At 33.1% G+C, this 20592-nt stretch overlaps 1 protein-coding gene across 1 annotated transcript in view; it reads left to right on the top strand.

The window, feature by feature from the left end:
* The window catches only part of LOC140450356 (uncharacterized), a 47130-nt gene extending 26538 nt beyond the window's left edge, over positions 1-20592 (top strand). Inside the window, exon 3 of the mRNA XM_072543947.1 lies at positions 19210-20592. Within this exon, the coding sequence (XP_072400048.1) occupies positions 19210-19425 (216 nt within the window). The 3' untranslated portion in view covers positions 19426-20592. The remainder of the gene's footprint in view (positions 1-19209) is intronic.

Here is a 20592-nt window from a genome sequence, read left to right as displayed (position 1 = left end):
CAACATACGACTCAAAATAATTCATAAGAAAGTGAGACCCAAGATAGATATAAGACTACTAAAAGAAAATGACACCCAGAAAAAAGTAAAAACAGAGATTAATAAGAATTTTGCGAAAATAGTTGAAGACACTAATAGAGGAATAGAACAACACTGGAACGAAATGAAGTTTTACCAACCAAACTATTTCCACAATTGCGCATGAATATCTAAAATAAAAAAGAGAAAAGAAGCAAGAATGGATGACAGATAAAATATTGCAGATGATGGAAGGAAAATTATAAGGTAGAAATGACAATAGATACAAAAAGTTGCATAAGACTATACTAAAGGAGATAAAAGGAGCAAAAGAAGCATGGCTGACGGACAAATGTACGGAAGTTGAAACACTACAAAGCAAACATGACGATTTCCATATGCACAAAAAAATTAAAGAGGTACAGAATACCAGAAAACAACGCAATACAGGCATAGTTGTAGACATTGAAGGCCAGATTTTGACTACCATTTAAGATAAATTACGAAGATGGAAAGAATATATGCAATTACGAAATCCGACCGAAATAAACAATCCCTACGCCCAGGAATAACAAATGAAGAAGTAACTATGGTCATTAAGCGGATTAAAGATGGAAAATCACCAGGACCTGATGAGGTGCATGGTGAAATTTTAAAGCTATTAGAGGCACACCAAATCACAGCTCTTACAAAACTATTTAAAAACATCTACGAGACTGGTTACTTACCAAAAGACTGGCTACTATCAATATTCATTCCACTTCCTAAAAAACCAAACGCTAGAAAATGTGAAGAACATAGATTAATTAGTTTAATGAGTTATGTACTTAAAGTACTAGTTACTACCATTCACTCGCGCATATACACCAAATTAGAAGAACACCTGAGTGAAGTTCAATTTGGATTCGGAGCCGGACTCGGAACGAGGCAAGTACTTTTTAGTTTGCAAGTTCTAATACAGAGAGCCAGGGATGTCAACTGCAATGTGTATGCATGTTTCATTGATTTTGATAAGGCATTTGATAAAGTCCCACATAAGAAACTAATCGATATCCTAAAAACATCAGGACTCGATGGTAAGAATACAAGACTGATCTCAAAATTATATCTCCAATAAAAAAGCAACAGTACGATTAGAAAATGAACTGTCCGAGATCTTCAGTCGAAAAAGCAGTTAGACAGGGTTGCATATTGTCACTGGCATTATTTAACATATACTCTAAAAACATCTTTGGAGAGGCTTTGGACGAATCAGAAGATGGGATTGCTGTAAATGGCCAACTTATAAACAATATTAGATATGCAGATGATACAGTGTTGCTGGCAGATAGTGCACAGGGGCTTCAAAGGATGATTGATAACGTTGTAGAAGCATGTAACAAATACGGCCTAAAACTAAATTGCAAGAAAGCAAAAATATTGATCATTAGTAAGAACACCAACATAAACGCCCAAATTACAATAGGAGATACACCGTTAGAAAGAGTGGAAAAAAGATGCTATTTGGGCTGCAATATTAAGGATACTTGGGATCACAGCTACGAAATAAAAACTCGTATTGAAAAAGCCAGAAGCTCTTTCAACGGCCTTAGGAAGATTATCTACAACTTATCTTTAAGTATCAATATACGCATAAGAATTCTTAGATGTTACGTCTTTAGTGTCGTTCTCTATGGAGTAGAAAGCTGGAGCCTTACAGAAGATGCCATAAAACGATTAGAGGCATGTGAAATGTGGTGCTACCGACGTATGTTGAGGGTCATATATACATCACACAAGTAACATAACTATTCTCCAGAGGCTAAGAAAAGACAAAGAAATTATTAACACCATAAAAAACAGAAAATTGGCTTACTTCGGCCACATCATGCGTAATGATAAATACCGACTTCTACAGTTGATTTTACAAGACAAGATTGAGGGTAAGAGAGGCCCTGGACGTAGACGTATATCCTGGCTGGTCAACTGATCTATTTCGAGATGCTGTGAATAAAATAAGATGGGTTAACGTGGTCGCCAACATTTCTAGAAGATAGACACATTTAGAAAAAAAAGATGACTAGACCGACCTGTTTCGCCGCCGTTTAGAACTCTAGGAAATATTGCTCACCATCTCGCTTGCTACGCTCTATTACGTCAATGTTACACAGGAGGCAAGCCAAGGCATCCCCTTGCCTGAGTCCATCTTTTATCTCAAAGGATCGAACATTTTCTCCCTGTACCCTAACGCTGGCTTTTAAGTTAGACATTGTCATTCTCGTTAATCGGACGTTTTTTTGGTATGCCAAACTCACGCATTGATTGGTATAGTGCTGCTCTCTTGACACTGTTGTATGCGGCCTTAAAGTCGACAAATAAGTGATGGGTTTCAATGTTAAATTCTAATGTTTTCTCGAGAATCTGTCTTATTGAATGAATCTGGTCAACTGTTGATTTTTCTGGAGTAAATCCAGCTTGGTATTTTCCATCTATGCCAACTCTGTAAACTTGTAGCCTTTCGTAAAGAATATTTGCTAGTATTTTGTAAGCAGTTATTAACAGGGTCATACCTCTACAGATTTTACATTGGAGCTGATCGCCTTTATTATATAACGGGCATATCATACCTTGAGACCATTCCCAGGGCATAGTCTCATTTTACTAGATAAGAAGTAAAAGTTTATGCAGTGCTTGTAGTAGGGCGTCGCCACCATTCTCGTAGAACTCACAAATTTTATCATTATGGGTTGAATAGATTTTAATCATTTCGATCCGATATGGTGTTACCTGCATCTTCGATATAATGGCCGTTAAATTTTGGGTCGAAAAATTTAACTCATCGGTTCAAGATTGAGGCCGTATCAGTAAGGACTCGCGCAATCGTTTCAATGCGCAGATTATCAACATTAATTCTGTTTTGTTTCATGTGTTTATCCTTCTTTAGGTTTAAAATTCTTTCTTTGATTTTTGCACTTACAAGAAAGTGGTTACTATCAATGTTTGAAACTCGGTTACTTCTGACATATCTGATCTATCTGGTTAACGGTTTCGTTCTCAGGTGATTTCCATGTTCCTTTGTGTATTATTTTATGGAGAAATGGCGTTCCTCCTACTATCATGTTTTTGGTGCCTGCAAAGTTTATTAGTCTCAACCTGCAGGCTTTATCTTCATCTTCATGCGAGCTCTCACATGCTATAGTTGCCTGGAAAAATTGCTCTTTGGCAATTTTTGAATTAAGATCTCCAGAAATTATTTTCATGTCATGACGTGGACATCGATCATATTCTTTGGGTGCGTGTACACTAAGTAAGCTGTGGTTAAAGAATTTTCCTTTAAAAGGTAGATAACAAATTCTGTTGTTTATGGGTTTAAAGTTAAGGACTAATTGCTTTGCTTTTTTACTGACTAGAAAACTCTAGTCGTTTCTCTCTATAATTCCTGAACCAATCCATCTCATTTCTTGAATCGCTATTACATCGGCTTTCATTTTATCCAGTTTTTGGGTTAGAAATTTAAGAGCGCTTGGGGCATAAAGGTTTCGTACGTTTTATGTGCAGATCCGTAAATCGTTATTCCTTTGTCGTTTGCTAGGTCGTCGTGAATAAAACAGTTGGACTTTTCTTCTTTGTACTTTCATAACAATAAGTTTTTTTAAGGGAAGAGTTCGTTAACTTTTTACCCAGCCACCTAATCTTCGAATGAGCATTTCTCTCGCTCTCGTTTGTCCTGACTCTGCTTCCCACTGGGGTTGGTTACCACATTCTTCCACAGAGTTGCTCAGGTTACCGGGGTTCACCACGTGGAGGTGAGAGTCGAAATTGAGTAGGAGAGGCTAGTGACGCTAACAGGATACAGCGTCATATTTAACGCATCACTACCTTATTTAAAGAGATAAATTATCAAATTACAAAAGATAATAATTGACATTATATGACTTAAATGTTTAAGAAAGGGCTAACAAATAAAACATCTAGCAATAGAATAGCATATCAAAGGAAAAACGGAGAAGTACGTAATCGAATAAAAGAAGCAAAAAACAATTTCTGGGAACAAAAATGTCTCCAAGTTGAAAATATAATTGGTGGTTCTCAGATTACAGAAGCAGGGAGAACTATCACTAATCTAAAGAAAAACACCCATAACTCCTTAAGCAACTTGATTTCTATAAAAAAAGTCACTATAAAATTTACTAAAATGAAAAACGGGCAATCTCCAGGACCTGGCAATATAGCTGTAGAGTTACTTAAAGCAGAAGATGCACTCCTAATAGAACGAATAACATTTCTAATAAATCAATGCTGCCAACAAACTAAAGTAACATCTGAATGAAAAACCGCTCACCAAGTGTCCATCTTTAAAAACGGTAATCGAAAAGATCCTAACTGCTACAGAGGATTAAGTGTCCTACCTACTTTCGGAAGATTGTTTGGAAAGATAATTAATGGAAAATACAAGATGATATAGGACATCTAATTAGCGAAGACAAAAGTGGATTTACGCCTGGTAGATCTTGCACTGATAACTTGTTTATACTCCAACAATTATTATAAAAAATAATAGCGGTTGGTACCGAAGTACATCTAGCCTTCATCGACCTAGAAAAGGCGTATGATACAGTTCCAAGACTTAAATTGTGGGAAGCTTTACAACAACTCGGCATTAGTCAATACAATTTCGGAATAATCACAGAAGTATACAGGGATAACACTACTTACCTAAAAATCGGAAATAGACTATCAAAGCCAATATTTCGCAACATTTCCAAAAGGAACATAAAAAGAATAGGGCAAACCATGGTTGAATAAGTTCTTTGTTATGGCTCTGAAGTATGGACAAATAATGCAGACCTGAAGAGAAGATTGTTGGCAGTTCAAATGGATTATTTGAGAAGAAGTGCTAGAACATCAAGGCTGGAAAAGAAGACCAACGAATCTATGAGAAATAACATGAATTCTACAAAAACAGTCATTGACAGAATAGAAAAAAGAAGTTTAAAATGGTTTTGACACCTATTTAGAATGCCTGACAAACGTTGGCCCCAAAAACTTCACAGATGAAAGCCCCCTGGAAGAAGAAAAATAGGTAGACCTCGACGTTCATGGAATAAGGGAATTAGAAGAGCGATGGAATCGAGTGGTTTGGTGGAGGAGCATGCCTTGGCTGGGAAGATTGGCGGAGGAGAACGAGAATCAGTAGCGCACCTAGAATTTGCCTCTGGGGGGAGGGAGTTTTGGTTCACCGAAATGCTACCTTTATTTTGAGCCCTTAAAATGTGTGAGTAACAGTGCCGGAATAGGGCCCTGGAGGGGTTTAACCTCCAAACCCTCCCCCCGGGTGCGCCACTGACGAACGAGAATAAAAATGTATTGTATTTACAAGTTGGATCCTGTAATATATATATATATATATATATATATATATATATATATATATATATATATACATATATATATATATATATATATATATATATATATATATATATATATATATATATATATATATATATATATACATATATATATATATATATATATATATATATATATATATATATATATATATATAATAATTGACGAAACGTTTATGTAGTAAAAAATGATTTATTTGTAAAATAAAACTAAAAATGAAATTAGTTTACATTATTGTTTCAAAAAAAATTCTTTAAACTGTTCTTTTTAATATTCAGATAAATCTTCTAATCTATGGGAAAATAATATTACGTTATGTAAACAATATACTGATTTCATAAAACGTATTCACGTTTTGTCATTAAAATTCCGACTGGATGTCATAAATAACACCGTTAAGTCGAAGATAATAAACGACATTGTTTGATACGAGAAGCAGGATATGCTTTAATAATATTTTTTGTCTCATTTATTACTTTCACCAAGAAAGTTCTAAATGTGAGGAGGCTGGCGGTGCAGCTACTTTTTTGGATAACACCATATAGTGTTATGCAATTTTAATACGTATGAAATAATAGTAGACAAAAAATAGATGTAGGCTAATAAGCTTATAATAATGACTAATTGGTTTCTGCCAGTCATGGACTTATAAAAATCTTTATAGATTTAAACGGTAAAATTGGTAAATTAACTTTTTAATCGAATATATTTTTTTTATTAAAGAAAGATTATATAAGCAAAATATATATTAAAATATGTGCGTAATTCGATGATTATGCAGATTCCCAAATAATGGATTTACTTTACTTGTCTGTTTTACTCGTTAAATTTTATTATCAATTTGATTTTCTTGGAAAATTTTAGTAGAATTAACTTTTAGAAGAACATATATGACATAGCTTAGCACTATTAGTTTGCATAAACAAACAAACATCCTTATAAGTACACATCTAGACAAAAACTGTACACAAAAAATGACCGAGATCAATAAATTAGAAGCAACTAAATGTCCGGAGAAACTAAACCTTGTTTTTATTTGATTTTATTGGTTCATCATTATCCGTTTTTCTCTGTGACATATTTATTTCTTCTTGAATATGGTCAATAATGACGTTCATTTGCTCCCATGTACATTGTACCTTGAATTGCTGCTTAATAGTATCAGTGCATACTTTTTGTAATTGATGAAAAATAATTTCTACGTGAGGCAGTATTTTATAAAAAATAAATAATCAAAACACAAAATGTTTATTCTGAAGTTTTAATTTATATCCATTTGCTTGATTAATGAACAATAAATCACGTGAAGTATATTGTATAATGTCCATACCTGCAATGAGGTCTTTTCTATTTCCTTCTTCTTCGTCTTTATAAGCAATTCTTCTTGTATATTGGCGGATTAATACCTCTCTCACTCCATCTTTTGCGCCGTCGTCTGATACTTGTTTTGCCGATTGGTGACTTATCTCTTGCTATTTTGACGACACGGGTCTCCTCCATTCTGCTTGTGTGGTTATTCCATTCTTTTTTTCTATTTGGTGTCATTCATTTATACACTGTACGTTACATTTTCTTCTAATGTCCTCACTTTTCTCTCGATCACTCAGCGTATTTCCTGTAATTCTTCTAAGTACTCTCATCTGCCGTTTCCAGTAGGCTTTGCGTTGTGGCTGTCTCGGATCTTGTTTCTGGGGCAAATGTCATTATTGGTCTTACACTGGCTTTATAAATTCTTAACTTCATCTCAGTGTTAATGTGTATGTTTCGTCATATAGTGTTATTAAGGCATCCTGCCAATCTATATGCTTTTTGTACTTGATCTTTCACTTCTTTGTCCAGGTCCCCATAGCTGGATAGTGTAATTCCCACGTATTTTATTTCCATTACTTCTTGTACATCAATACTGATGCCATCGATTTTACATCTGGTTGGTTCTTTGTTGACTACTATTGTTTGAGTTTTCTAAGATGAGATTGTCATCTTTTGCTCTTACGTTAAATCTGTGGACCAGTCTTTGCAGACTATCTTCATCTTGGGCTATCAATATTGCGTCATCTGCGTAACAGAGTATTTTTATTTATTTGTTTTCCATTCTGTATCCTCTTCGTTTGTTAACTCTTTTGATTATTTCATCCATGATTAAACTGAAGAGCATGGGGATCAATTAATCCCCTTGTCTTATTCCGCTGCCGTATGGAATAGAATCATATGGAATCGAGTCGAATAAAATCGAATGGTATCGAATGAAATCGAATCGAATGGAATCGAATTGAATCGAGTTGAGTCAAATTTAATCGAATTGAATTGAATTGAATTGAATAGAATCAAATTGAATCGAATGAAATCGAATGGAATGCGATTGAATCGAATGGAACCAATGGAATCAAATTGAATAAAATTGAATCGAATTGAATAGAATTGAATCTAATTCAATTTAATTTCAATTCAATTCAATTGAATTCATATAAAATTAAATTAAATTAATTTAAATTAAATTAAAAATCCTCGCTCCATGTTTAGCTGACAAGAAATCCACTTTCCCCTCCAGGTCACTCCCCGAGTACCACATCCGGTTTTTTATATCAAATTAAAGCTATTTTTTTTAATATAATGATATAAGGTTGTCTAAAAAAATGGTCGCAAATTGGGGTTACCTGCTGTTAAAAATACGAGGTATCAAAGATGAAGTAAAATAGAGTTAGCGCGCAACGATACTGGTTTAACAATTGATATTATGCATATTATTAACACTATCTATAGATGCATGCTTAAAAACTCACACAACTGACACTAACCATGTCGAACCAGTGGCATTGCGCGTTAGCTCTCTATAATTCTCAGGTAACTATATTTCATTATATTAAAAAAATTAGTTTTAACTTTTTCTGGCAAGCTGTTATAAATATATTTTCCTATTCTTAAATGTATGTAAAAATGTAAGTTTGATTGATTTTGAATCATAATCATAATCATTTCATTAATTATGAACGTAGTGATCTTGCAGCGGGATCTCGTACTATAACAAATGATTTAAATAAAATAAAAAGTTCCTAATAATAATGCAGGAAATGAGAACAGAACAAAATTTAAATATTTTTGAGTTTATGAAATAAAACAACAAACTGAAAGACTCTTTATTTGCAACATCAAGATAAAAACTAATATTAAACATTTTAAGTGAAGCCCACACCTTCATCGTACATGTTGTCCACTGTATTTTAAGATAAGATAAACTAACACTGTTTAATTTCCGCAGAATATATAATAATATATCAACGATCTAATTCTAATATACTCAGGAAGGAAACCTATGAATAAATACTTGCGCCCAAAGTAGTTAGTAACGATGGCCGACTATTGTTTCCGGAATGTCAGTGGTGTACGAAAAAAATATTTTTGTGGCACATAACGTGTAACATTGTAAAATTAAAAAAATATTATTTTTATAACATAAAAACATAAATATATTTTACAGGTACGTAGTTGCACACCTCACGCCACTGATGTGACTTTGAGGTTAGAAAATATTACGACTAGAAAAGTGTTACAAAAATATAATTATTAACTTCTTACATATATAAGTACATATATTACTTATTACATATATTATTCGTAATACGTAAAAATGAAACGTAATCTTTTGTCTGCTGTGTTTTCGCTGTATTACATGCACTACAACCAACCATTTTAAATGTTTTTTGTATTCAACTTGTATTCAAAACTTATATACAATAATAACAATTTAAGGAATTTATTGATTTACCAAAAAGAATACATTAAATTATTGACTTAACACATAATATTACCTGTTTAAAATTAAAATATCAGGGATAACTATATTCAAGTTAATCACCTGTCAAATTCACGTTGAACATTGTAGCTAGTAATGTGTCAGTCCCGTCGTTTATCAGCTGCCTACATGTAAATTTATTCATAGTTTCCATCTTGAGTATTCGCTCCGTGCGTGACTGACGCGACACCTACCGCCTTCATCTGACAGTTTTGCACCTACCAATTTTCAGGTTAAACATATGACATATGTTGAACATTGTTAAATACATGCGAAATTGACAATTATTATTAATTAACTTTTTAATTATATTGTTTCAGTTTATGTACAAAATAAATGTACCTAGTAATAAAAACTGGGTTTCTCAAAATTCATCATAATACATCTTTTCAACCCCAAACGTAAAAGAAAGGGAAAAATCTAGTACTGGCAAATCAAGTTTTTCACGTGAAAGAGCATATATTTAAAAACAGTAATAGTAAAAGTTATTATATAAAAGCTAAAGTCGTCAGGCACTCTGCAGTTAGCTTGAAGCCTTATAAAATATCATTTAAGGTAAATTATTTAAATTTTTCCTATTTCAATTGCATAAAAATGAAATTATGTGATATTTACTTTTTCATATTAATAGCACGGATCCATCTTTTTCTTTTCTCTAATTTATATGTAATCTTATAAAAACTACACTTACTATTTTTGCTATTACTAGGACAATTAAATACGCAATATGTATTTGCACACATTTTTGATAAAATTTATGCGTAAAAAGGTAGGTCCAATTTTGTCATATTTCGCCGCTACGCACGCTGGCATCGTTTCAAAGTACCCCTACCATGGTCACGCACGGAGCGAATATTACATCGTTGTAATATACAGTATGATGAACTTAACTCACTAAAATATCAACTTCTACGTAAGTTGATATTTTGTTAGTTTTAAACTAATTTTAAAGTTTGGAATTTAGTTTGAAATTATTATTCTTGTGCAAAAGCTGATGTTTGAACAATGTTTTGTTTTATAGTGTATTAAATACATCTTTATGAATTTAATTAAATTACAATTACAATTATTTACAATTAAATCCAAACCAACTCACAGTCGCTATAATAGATTGTTCAATAATGTAATAATGATTTGGTAACGCAATGAGTATTATAAATAGGTTGAACAGGTTGAACAGGGTTGAACACTCAAAAGAGTCCACCCTGATATTAAGCAATATTTGGCAATAACCACAAACGCTTAATTTTAATTCGAGAATAAACTATGTATGGCACATCATCGACAGACATTTCGCTGTAGATTTAAGGCATTCATGATTTTTCTTTTCATATTAATTATGTTCTTGTGAAAAAGTTTTTAGAGCTTTCTATGCAACAAATTTCTAAATTAACATTCATGAATGACCATGTTAAAGCTTAATACGTATTTTATCAGAAGATACTTAACTGCATGTTTGCATAACTTTTTAAAAAAGAAAAAAAGAAGCTACGGCCTTCAGGAGTCAAAATCACCTCTTTTTTCAAATCACTGTTACGTTAGTTAGCAACATTAAGATCTCAAAATTAGCCAATCTTTTATAAGAAAACTCAAAGTTTTAACAAAACTTTTAGCAAACAAAATTATTGAAAATATCTCGGGTTCTACTGGGCCAAATTTGCTATTTATTTTTTTAATCTAGGGTATAACGTTAAAATAATAACATTTATTGTACCTTCATTGCAAAATTATCCAAAAAAACTACACTCATGGACAAAAATATCGAATACTTTGGAATTTTCAAATTTTTGTTTTTTTTTTATTGTATAATGGCTTTGGCATAGCCAATTAGCCAGACTATTTGTGGTAGTTACAATTTTTGATTTTATTACCTAAGCCTATTTATAATATAAATTTACAGGAAGTAATATGTTCGTATACACATTCAATTTTTGACATATTTACAATTTTTGATTTGAATACCTAAAACTACTTATAATTTAAATTTACAGGATGTTATGTATTCGTAGATACATTTTAATATCTGCTTATTATTTGAAAAAATAATTGTATTTAAATTGACAGGCAATGAACAATTTAGCTCAATTAGTTTTTCATACATAAATTAAATAAAATAAATTCTGGTCAATCAAGTCGTTTATTGTAAAATATAGTTTATTTTAACAATGTTTAATGAACAATTTTAAGTTTTTATGCGGAGAAAATTGTGAAAAAAATAAATATTTAATATTAGGTAAATAAGGTTATTTTAGTCTAAACTTAAATGATAATTTAAATTGCTTAAACAACTGGTTTAAACTGAAAGAAGTGCATGATCAGTAACGAGTACTCCCCCTCTAGCTCTTAATACTGCTTGCATCTTTCTCAGCATGCTTGCAAGTAAATTTTGGACATATCCTTGGGAAATTGCATTCCATTCATCCTGTGCAGCAAGCCGAAGCTGCTCTATCGTATTTGGAAAGGGATTTCTTTGTCGTATGCTGCGTTTTAGGTGATCCTACATGTGCTCTATTGAATTTAAATCCGAGCTAGACGGTGGCCAATCCAATCTTCGAATTTGGACCTCATCAAGATAATTACTCACTATGGCAGCGGCATGTGGTCGAGCATTATCGTGCATTAACGTGAATCTTTCATATCCAATGTAACCAAAATATGACAAAACATGATCTTGCAGGATGTTTTAAAGGTAAGAATCACCAGTCATCCGTCCAAAAACTTCCACAAGTGCGGTACGTACCTCCCAACTAATACCTTCCCAAAGAATTATGCCATCAACTCCAAAACTAACGGTCTGGGCGAATCGTTCTCCAACTCTTCTGTAGACGTAGTTTTGACCATCTGGCTTCCATAATAGGATTCTGGTCTCATCAGTGAAAAGAACGCTTTTCCAGTTGTCGATATTCCATTAAATATGTGTTCTTGCAAATTCCAAACGATGAGCTTTATGATTTTGGGGAAGACGTGGAACTTTGGCGGGGCGTCTGGGCTTTAAGTTTGCTTCTTTTGATCTTCGTCTAACTGTTTGTGTACTCACATTAACTTGTCTATCATTTAATAGCTCATTTCTGAGGTGCACCGATGTCAATGAACGATTTCGTGTAGAATTAAGAACCAAAAATCGGTCATGAATTGCGATTGTGCACCTTGGGCGTCCTTGACCAGGCCTTCGTATAAAATTTCCTGTTTCGCGGTACCTTTTTAGAGTATTTAAAACTATAGATTCAGTTTTGCTGAGACGTCGTGCGATACCTTTTTGTGCATATCCTTCCTCGTACAAAATTACAATATGTGCTACTTGGACTTCATCGCAGTGCCGAATTGGTGGGATACTTGTTTTAATCTTAGTTAAATCAAAACAATATTTAATTAAACTTAATAAATTAGTAAATTAGTAATTATAAAACTAAAAATAACCGAATTAGTATGATTTTTGCTTTACATGAAGAAGGATTTTTATGATAAAATGTACGAATGACACTAACCACTGAATAAACGTCAAAATAAACATCAAAATATTTCAAACCAGTTGAGTACATCAGCCTACTATATGAGTATTATCAGTAATCTAAAATTATTTTGAAATAGTAGTGACTACAAAAAAAAATTGGAAAATTCCAAAATATTCGATATTTTTGTCCATGAGTGTATAATAGTTATTAACATTTATTGAAAATTAGGAATTCTTTTAAGTTTTTGAAAGTTTTTATAGTTTTATATGCAACAAATTTCTAAATAAATGGCCATTTTAAAGCTGTATACGTATTTTATCAAATAGTTACCTGAAATTTTGTTTAAAATGCTTTACTTTTTACTGGTAAAGGAAGATACTTAAACGGGTGCATTTTTGGCCTCAAACTGACAATTTTTAAAAAATCCACCGAACTCAAAGATTTTAGTAATTGAGGTCCATACAACTCAAAAAACTTGTTAGATACCTGGCTAGGTCAAAGTAGCGGGGTATTTTTTTAAGCTTATTTCATATATTAGTCAGTACAATGTACTTTTTTGAGATTATTTCTCTGTAATAAGAGTTATGTCGCAATTTTTGGTTCATTTCAAAATATACTTAGCTAAACTAAATGTCACAAAATTAGTACCTAATGTCTTTGCGCAAATATTTCTAACCACTCTCTATGTAACACTGCACTGATAACACAAGTAACAATTGAGACCATCTAATCATCCCAATATTTTTTTTAAATATATTTTACACACCAAAATTATATAGACACCAAACACACTTGTCACGATTGTGATGAATACTAAGCTAACAAAATTATTATACATGCGATTTATACCTGACAAAGTAAAAATAGTACAATTAATAATGAAAGTGATGAAAACAACATATTTTACGATACAACATAGAACAACTGCAACCAAAATTCTTTCCTTGACAAGAGAAATTATTCACACGTCATAAACAAACATTTTATTGGGGTTAAGTTCATATTTTTACTCTTTGTCGGTGCTACTACAATGTTGTCCACCAACCTTAAAATACCAAGTACAGTAAAGTAAATAAATGATATTGAACAGATGTTCTTAATTAAAACTACAATAGATTAGCGGACAATTATAGTTAAATTCATCAAATTAAATTAATCAAGGAAAATACTTCTATTTTACAGAATCGACTAATTACTCGGTGAAATTATTGATCTTCATTACGAAGTATAATTTCAAAGTTATTTTGACATTTGAAACCACAGGTCTCACTACGTAACAAAAAGCTTATATATTTAAGGTGATCCTTAATGGTAATAGGTGATGAAACAGTAGATTATACAGTTTAAAATATTACCATTTGAACCAACTTGCTGTAATAAAATGTTGATATTAAGAGAGGTACGGTGTGGTAAAGTTGAAATTTAAAATTTTATTTTTCTCTACAAGTTTCACGTTTGTTGAAATTTATATATAAAAAATTATAACTGGGGTTATTTGAGTATGAGGAATTATAATTTGATGCATACTTTGATGTAGCTGATAGAGTATACCACATATGGCACATACGTGGCATAAATTTGCGGTTAACTTTTTTTTTCTTATTATTATTATCTTAAAAATATTAAGGATACATTACACTGGGGAACACATTTTTTGTTGAGTTAAATCTGAGACTTGTTTTCCACTAATTTTTGTTGTCTGAATCTGAGAATAACCTCAGATTTTGTCTATCACGTCAACTTTTTAATCTACCCTTTTAATCTATCCTCAAATATTATGCATACAAAGAAACACAAAATAAAAACGTACCAAATCTACAGTTTACAAAACATTTAATTTAAGTTGAATCGAGTTCATAAAAATAAAATTGTTTAATTAATGAACAGTACTTACAAATTAAGACAAACATTTTCATTTATAGCTTTTTCTTGAGTGTTTAGTGTTGATACATTCGCGCTTAATGCTCTTCCATGACCTTCAAATCTTGGATGGAAACGCTAACACTGCTCATCACTCACCGCACCAAGATTGTCCGGGAAATTAGCAAGGTGGCTTTGTAAAAAATGCTCTTTAATGCTAATGTTGCAACCTAGCTTTTGAAAGCACTCCAAGAGTGGCTGGACAATGTCAGCGTAATTCAAGGCTTGTGTATTTCCAAGAAAGTTTTAACAATGTTTTTGAATGCCAACCACGCATCCTTTTCAATTTCTAACATTGTTACCACGAAATGTTCATCTGCAAGAAGTTGCCGAGTCTGTGGACCATCAAAAACACCGGCCTTTATCTTTTCAAATGGCAGGCTAGGAAATTTCGACACGAGATACTTGAAACAGTCTCCTTCAGTTGGCAAAGCTTTAACAAATTGTTTCATGAGACCCAATTTTATATGCAGAGCTGGAACTATACTATTCTTTCTGTCGACAAGTGGCTGATATACAATGTTTGGATCACCAGGTCTCAGCCGGTCTTGACGGCCAATTCGACTGCACCCAATGTTGCGCACTAGCTGTGCTGTCCCACATACACAAAAAGCAGGGATACTTTGTGTAGCCACGTTGTTGACCAAGTAGGAAGCAGACCATTTTAAGGTCAACACAAATGATCCATTGGTGTATGTAATATTGCAACAGATCAATGACTTTCTTTATGTCGTCATATTCCTCACGCAAACAAACTGAATGGCCAATTGGAACTCTTCTTCTCATGGCGCCGTCTCCTTTCGAAGGTTGGCGATCCAAATGGCAATTGTAGTTTTGAAAACTGCTGCGCGAAAGATTTCTGCAGATGAGCGGTCGAACCATCTCCTCAGGTCTTTCAGCCACGAGTTCTGGCTTCTTCCTACTGATCTTTTGTCCTGTACTTTTCCTTCCAGTATAACTTGAAGTAATTCATATCTTTCGCATCTCAACACATGACTTAAGTATTGCATTTTCCTCTCTTTGATTATTCTTGGTAATTCTTTTTGTTTACACATGCGACGAAGTACTGAACTGAAATTGGAACTGAACCAAATAAATTTCCATTGTGGAGGAGAACACACTTTAAGCTCCGCTTTGAACTATCTATAAACAGTCGCCAGTTAGTTACGTTATAGTTTGAAATTCCCAATTTTTCCATTAAACCACTTACATTATGGCAAAACACAAATCCACCATCACTTTGAAAGTATTGCAGAAATGCCCTTTCTCGTGTTCGAAAATAGGATATCCTGGCTCCCTTTTTAAGCAAGTTTTTCTCGTTGAGTCATGATGCTAAGAGCTCTGAAGCTTTTTTGGATAGTCCCAAGTCTCGTACCAAATCATTTAGCTCTTGCTGCTCAAATCCTTTACGTACGGAGTTATCTTCAAATTCGAAATCCTCATCGTTGGAGTCACTTTCATCTGCACCGTATCCATATTCCCCTTCTTCCAAAGAGGAAAATTCATTGAAAACTGGCACTGGCATATAGCTGACAGTAAATTAGGATACTCTATCTTACATTTGTTTTTCTTGTTATATCCTGATGTTTTCACTATACAAAAGTAACAATCACTTAAATGATCTTTGGGCTCGCGCCAAATCATAGATATAACAAATGGAAGTTTAGCACGTGTTCCCTTGGTCCACATCCGTAAACCGTAAACCCTCAACACACTGTGTACACACTTTATGAGGTACCCATGCTTGATCTTGATCACCACTTTTACTTTAAAATAGGCAAAATATGCTTGTCTGACAAATGTACTGACGTTTGTTCTTTGACTCGGAATGGTAAATCTGCCACAAAAGACAAAGAAATTGTTTAAATAAAAAAAAATCAAAAAATAGAAGAAAACGAATTATGAACGAAACAGATAATAAAAGACACCACTCAAAACCATTGTACCAATACTTAAAACTAGTTAACCGAAAACAGACAGCTAATATAGCTATAGAAGCAGAAAAAAGGCAGAAGTATTTCGAATAAATATGTTAAGAAACGTATAGGATAGAGAAGAAGAAAGAGAAACAATAAGGAACACGGAACAAGATGAAGAAGAAAAATAATTGAGCTATACAGAAGTGAAAGATAAAATATGCAAACTTAAAAACGGGAAAACAGCGGGAGGAGACGGAATATGTACAGAATTTATAAAATACGGTGGGGAGGCACTATACAGAAAGATTTATGAACTAATACAGAATATATGAAGTAAGGAAATATTGCCCGAAGAATGGAAAAATTAAAGTGACAATCCCAAATATTACACAATATCATACAATCACAATATCAAAATATGGAGACCATAGAGTATGTAAAAACTACCGAGCAATTAATTTACTAAATGTAACATAAAGTAATGACTGGTATAATTAGAGACACAGATCAATTAAAGCAATTAGAGAACAATATACACAGAACAAAACATAGGAGATTACCAGTACGGTTTCAGACAAGGAAGATCCACGGTAGACGCTATATATACGCTAAGATAAGTGAGGGAGAAAACATACAAGTACGACGGAGAAACACATATACTATTCCTAGACTTTAAACAGTCGTTTGACAAACTAAACAGAAGAAACATGATCCAAGACTAACAAGAGAGTAATATACCAAATAAAATTATAAGAATGATAAAAATGACAATGTAAGATTCTCAAGCAACAATGGACACCGGAAGAGAAAGAACAGAAATATTAAAAATAAAAAATTGACTAAGACAAGGAGATGTGCTCTCAACGGTACTATTTATTCTAGTGTAAAATAAAGAAGACATGGTTAAAAAAGCTGTCAAACGTAGGAACTATAAACAAGAATGCAGTACAAATAATAGGATATGCAGACGATATAACCATAGTAGCAACAGATAAAAGGGCATTAAAGAAAACCTTCCAAGAAATAGAAAACGAAACCAAACTGAGAGGTCTGGAAATAAATGAAAATAAAACAAAATACATGAACGTAAGCAAGAAAAAGAAAACACAAAGACGCACACAGTTTCGAATAGGTTGAAACGTTTAAATATTTGGTAGTACTAGTCAACAGAAGAAATGAAAGTGTAGATATGAAAAGAAAAATTCAAGCGGGAAATTCTTCTTTTTCTTGATGTGCCTATCCGTTACGAATATTGGCGATCATCATGGCAATCTTTATCTTATCTGCAGCAGCGCGGAAAAGCTGCACAGATGTTGTATTCAACCAGATTCTGAGGTTCTTTAACCAAGATGTTCTTCTTCTTCCTGGACCTCGTTTTCCAAATATTTTTCCTAGCGGGAAATACAGCGTTCTCTAAACATAAACAAATGTTTAGAGATAATAAGATAAGCCGAAACACAAAAATGAAAAACTACAAAACAACTATAAGGCCAATAGTAGCATATGCTGCAGAGACATTTATAATAACAGAACGAGAAGAAGAGCAACTGAAAGTTTTTGAAAGGAAGATTATGACAAAAATACTGGGATCAAAGAGGGAAAACGAAGAGGATCCAAGACAATGGATGAATTACGAAATATAAGAATGGATGGGTCAAGGGAACATAGCTAGAGCAATAAATGCACAGAGAATTAAATGGTATGCACACATAATGGGAAGAGAGAAGAGCAATCCGAGCAAGAGTTACAACGGAGTGGATACCACCAGGTAAAAGAACCAGTGGCAGATCTAAACTGAGATAGAGACAACTAGTGGAAAAAGACTTAAAGAGTATGGAAATTAGAAATGTAGGAAGGACAACCAAAGAGAGAGAAGAATGGAGAAAAATAGTGAAAACAACGAAGTCACACCAGAAACTGTAAAATCAAACCCAGAATGGGATGATCCTCCAACCAAAAAGGATCTTCAGCTTCTTCGGAAGCATATAGCTTGTATATATAAAGTTAATAGTTTACAATATATTAAACAAAAAATAGTATACTTTAATAGTTTTTTACTTACCTAGTATAATTATTAAAGCGGATTTGACATCAAACAATTTACGTTTTATATTAAGTTGAAGTAAAATTAAAATACACTATATTTACAAACAAAATTAAGAAATAGTTAAACTGAGTAACAATAAACTTTTTGTGAAAGTAAGTATTCGTTATGCCCACAATTTTCTTTCATACATTTATCAATACGTTCCTTTCTAGGCCTTATCTTCTTCTCGCTGTATGTCCAAAGTATCAGAGATAGGATTGATTTATTTTTGTTAACATTATTTTGTTAACTTTTAGCTACTTTATTATTTAAATGATTGTGCGATGCTCTGAGTATGATATTCGCAAAATACTTATGTAAGCCCACAATTCGAAGACATCTATTTTTCTTTTATTTGGCGACCTTTAAGGTCCATGATTTAGAAGTGCATACTTCCAATTTAATTCCAAACTTTTTTTTATCCTGTACTATAATTTTGTTTACTGATTAGAACCTTAAAAATTAACAAACAGAAATGCAGAATTTCGATAGCTTATACAAGTATATCATTATATTGTTTTCTTATCTACCGACAAAAAATTAATTTTTAATTTTTTTTTTATTTAATTTTTTTTTATTTAATTTTTTTAATTTTTTAATTTTATATTTTACTTACTGCCTTTTTATTTTTAGTTACAGTACGCTGCCAAATATGCGTTTGGCTACCGCATCAAAGACAACAAAGAAGGCAACGATTTTGGCCACGAAGAAAAACGGAGCGGACGAAGTGCCGAAGGAAGCTATCATGTTCTCTTGCCCGATGGACGAATGCAGAAGGTAGAATACTACGCAGATGATAATGGATATCATGCAAAAGTTACGTATGAAAATGTAGCTGAACATAAATAGACGTTAAAGGGGGAGTAAATATTGTACTAATTTAAGGTTCCAAACTGTTAGCGATGAAAGAGCAAATGACAATTCTTCTAGTGTTGAGCACGTTTATAACCTGAGTTTAAGTGAGAATGTATAGATAATATTAAGATTTTATGTCAGAACTAACCATGGCCTATTTATATCAGACAATCTTAAGTTGCTAGACATCTTATATTTTGGAGAAAAAAGTAGCCTAAACCAATCAAAGTAAAATTTCTTATTTAATTTTTTACTTAGGTACAGTGACTGTCAATTATTGTGAATTTTTTTCGCGTAGACTTTGGAAAGATCTATTTTAGTGGCATTCTTTTAGTAAATTGTGGCAACGAAAAACTGACGGGCGGCTCTAGACACCGACAGATCCATTAGCAGACGCCATTTTGCGGATACGTCCGCTGACGTGTGAACAGGCGCCGGCCGCTCACACTGAAACCTTTGGTTTCATGCCACAAAAAACTGACAACAAACGGATTGGTGGCAGACGCAACTACTGGCGTTAAATACCTACCTCAAATGAGCAAAAAATGTACCCATCAGCGGACAGGTACATCCGCGGACGGAGTCGCAAATGGGCCATTCAATGAATGCCGGTGAAATAATCGCTTCTCCGGTCGGAGAAGTTTGATAATACGAAGCAATAATACGTCATTTCGAGGACCTTACCATAAAAAAATCGTGTATATGCCCTAACTTTCTTCTTCTTAAAGTTCCATCTCCTATTGGAGGTTGGATATCATAACGGCTATGGTCACTTTGTTAGCTGCTGCTCTGAAAAGTTGTAGTGAACTACAGTTAAACCATTCTCTAAGGTTCTTCAGCCAGGAGATGCGTCTTCTTCCTATGCTTCTTCTTCCTTGGATCCTTCCTTGCATAATAATTCTCAGCAGCTCATATTTTTCTCCTCTGGTTATGTGACCCAAATATTCTAGTTTTCTTCTTTTTATGCTGTTCATAATTTCTAACTCCTTATTTAGACGTCGTAGTACCTCAGCATTGGTAATCCTTTGAACCCACTGAATTTTTAATATTCTTCTGTAACACCACATTTCGAACGCTTCTATTTTCCTTATGTGTTGTTTCTTCAATGTCCAAGCTTCCATTCCGTATAGTAAGACAGAAAATATGTAACATCTTAGAGCC

This window comes from Diabrotica undecimpunctata, chromosome 9 (genome assembly GCF_040954645.1).
Source record: "Diabrotica undecimpunctata isolate CICGRU chromosome 9, icDiaUnde3, whole genome shotgun sequence".
Lineage (NCBI taxonomy): Eukaryota > Metazoa > Arthropoda > Insecta > Coleoptera > Chrysomelidae > Diabrotica > Diabrotica undecimpunctata.
The sequence above is the reverse complement of the archived record's forward strand: the minus strand, read 5'-3'. Positions and strand labels throughout refer to the sequence as shown.